We start from the raw sequence: 2,471 nt of genomic DNA on the forward strand, positions 1-2,471 counted from the left end.
GTGAAGGGGCACTGGGGACAGTTATCTGGATAACACACTGTTTCATCTAATCATCATCATACCCCTGACAAAGAAGTAAAGTCACACAAAAAGAAATTGTATGTACATAACAAAAATAATCCATTTCAGGTAACTCACTGTCTCCAGTAAGAAATTAAAACAAACACACAAAGAATCCTATGTACTTGGCACTGAAGGATGTTTCCAGATACCATAAACTCACTGAAATTTATAATTCTCACTTATCTTCCCAACAACCCTACAAGAAACAGTTTATTTTGCTGATGTGAATAAAGACATTAAGATAACTTACAACATTTGCCAAGTACTCCTTTGCTTACAATAAAAATTTAAGGATAGCAGTGACTATATCAACCCACATATATTTCATGACATGTTTACCTATGTAAAGAAAAATAATCTACAATAATCTGTCAGAATTTTCTTATTTTTACACCTCCATCCAATAATGGTGAACATACTAATTTCATTCTGTACCGTCTCTAGGCATCCTTGTGCTTTAAGATGAATATTCTTCAAAGCAGGGCCTGCTAAATATTTCCACATATAATTGGAATTTGAATTTTAAAATTTTATTATGTAATTAACATATTTATTATGGCATGTTATGTGATTCTAATATTGTAAATGTTATTGACACTATATGCAAGGCAAAAGTAAAGTTTATCACCTCCAAAACTAACACTTACAGTTTATATCATTTTTTTGTTTTGGTTTTCTTTATTACATTTATATCTATCTATATCTATATCTATATCTACATCTATATCTATACATACATCAAGGTTTGCCACCCTTGGCACTGTTGACATTTTGGACTGTAAAACTCTTTGTTGGCGGGGGGTTACCTCAATATAATAGGATGAATAACAGACTCACTGGACTCTAACCATTAGATGCCAGTAATAACCCATCTCCAGTTGTGACAACCAAAATGCCTCAAAACATTATAAATTGTTCTTTGGAGACTAATCTTCACCAACAGAAAATTATAACTCTCTCTCTACCTCAAGCTCTATCTTGGTTTCTATTTTTAAATGTGTATTTTATTTGCAGGCATAGATTATTTTAATAGAGCCTAAACTATCAGTTTGGATTTGTTTATTTATACCAGCTTTGTATACTAGAAAGCGACCAGATTTTACTATATGGACGCTATTGACTATGCTGATATCTGCATCTAGAATAGGTTTTCTGATCAACCTGGATGGAAAAACACAATATAACCGTGCTGAAAGAATTCATTCTCATAGGAATCACAGATCGTCCTGAGCTACAGGATCCATTATTTGGGATCTTCCTCATCATCTACATCGTTTCAGTGGTGGGCAACTTGGGCATGGTCATTCTCACCAAGATGGACTCCAGGCTACAAACACCCATGTACTTTTTCCTCAGATATCTGGCTTTTACTGATTTTGGTTATTCAACAACTGTGGTCCCCAAAATGTTAGTAAACTTTGTTGTGGATCAAAATACCATATCCTATTATTTTTGTGCCACACAGCTTGCTTTTTTCATCATGTTCATCGATAGTGAACTTTTTATTCTGTCCGCAATGGCCTATGACCGCTGTGTGGCCATCTGTGACCCTCTGGTCTACACAGTCATCATGTCCCAAAGGCTATGTCAGGTGCTGGTGGCAATCCCATATCTCTACAGCACACTTATTTCTCTTATAATCACTGTAAATATTTTTAGTTTATACTTCTGTGGTTATAATGTCATCAGACATTTCTACTGTGACAGTCTTCCTTTGTTATCTTTGCTCTGCTCAAACACACATGTAATTGAATTGATTATTCTGATTTTCTCAGCTTTTAATTTGATTTTCTCCCTTCTGATAGTTCTTGTGTCTTACCTGCTCATCCTTATAGCCATTCTCAGGATGAAGTCTGCTGAGGGTAGACGCAAGGCTTTTTCTACCTGTGCTTCCCACCTGACAGTGGTCACAGTGTTCTATGGGACTTTGATATTTATGTATGTGCAGCCCAAGTCTGGTCATTCCTTTGACACTGATAAAGCGGCTTCCATATTTTACACCCTTGTTATCCCCACGTTGAATCCCTTGATCTATAGCTTGAGGAACAAAGATGTAAAATTTGCTTTACAAAGGATGTGGAAAAAATATGCAATATCTTCTCTTAAGGTTTGCTGTCCATTGTGATTCCCATAAATTAGGTTCAGACTTTAAGCCTTGCAAAAATCATCGTATATTTAGGTAATATCCTCTATGTGCCAGTCACACTTATAAGTGCTGTAAATGCATTAGTGAGCAGAACAGTAAAAATCTTTGCTTCTTTCGGAGGAAGAGATGAAATATAAGCATGAAGATTAAGTGAATTTTATAGTACAGTAGAATAAGTTAGGACACAAAAGTCAAGACAAAGAAAGTCGGTATGCTATGTGAGAGCAAAGTAGAATAGTAGGTAAAGATGGTGTATTAAAAT

General features: G+C 35.2%; 1 protein-coding gene across 1 annotated transcript; it reads left to right on the forward strand.

Annotated features, from left to right (window-relative positions):
* The first annotated feature begins 1,228 nt into the window (after positions 1 to 1,228).
* On the forward strand, positions 1,229 to 2,188 carry LOC106844093 (olfactory receptor 8K3-like). Its single transcript, XM_070487331.1, has one exon. It carries the CDS (start codon positions 1,229 to 1,231, stop codon positions 2,186 to 2,188), a length of 960 nt encoding a protein of 319 aa, XP_070343432.1.
* The last annotated feature ends 283 nt before the right edge of the window (positions 2,189 to 2,471 follow it).

This window comes from Equus asinus, chromosome 17 (genome assembly GCF_041296235.1).
Source record: "Equus asinus isolate D_3611 breed Donkey chromosome 17, EquAss-T2T_v2, whole genome shotgun sequence".
Classification (NCBI taxonomy): Eukaryota; Metazoa; Chordata; class Mammalia; order Perissodactyla; family Equidae; genus Equus; species Equus asinus.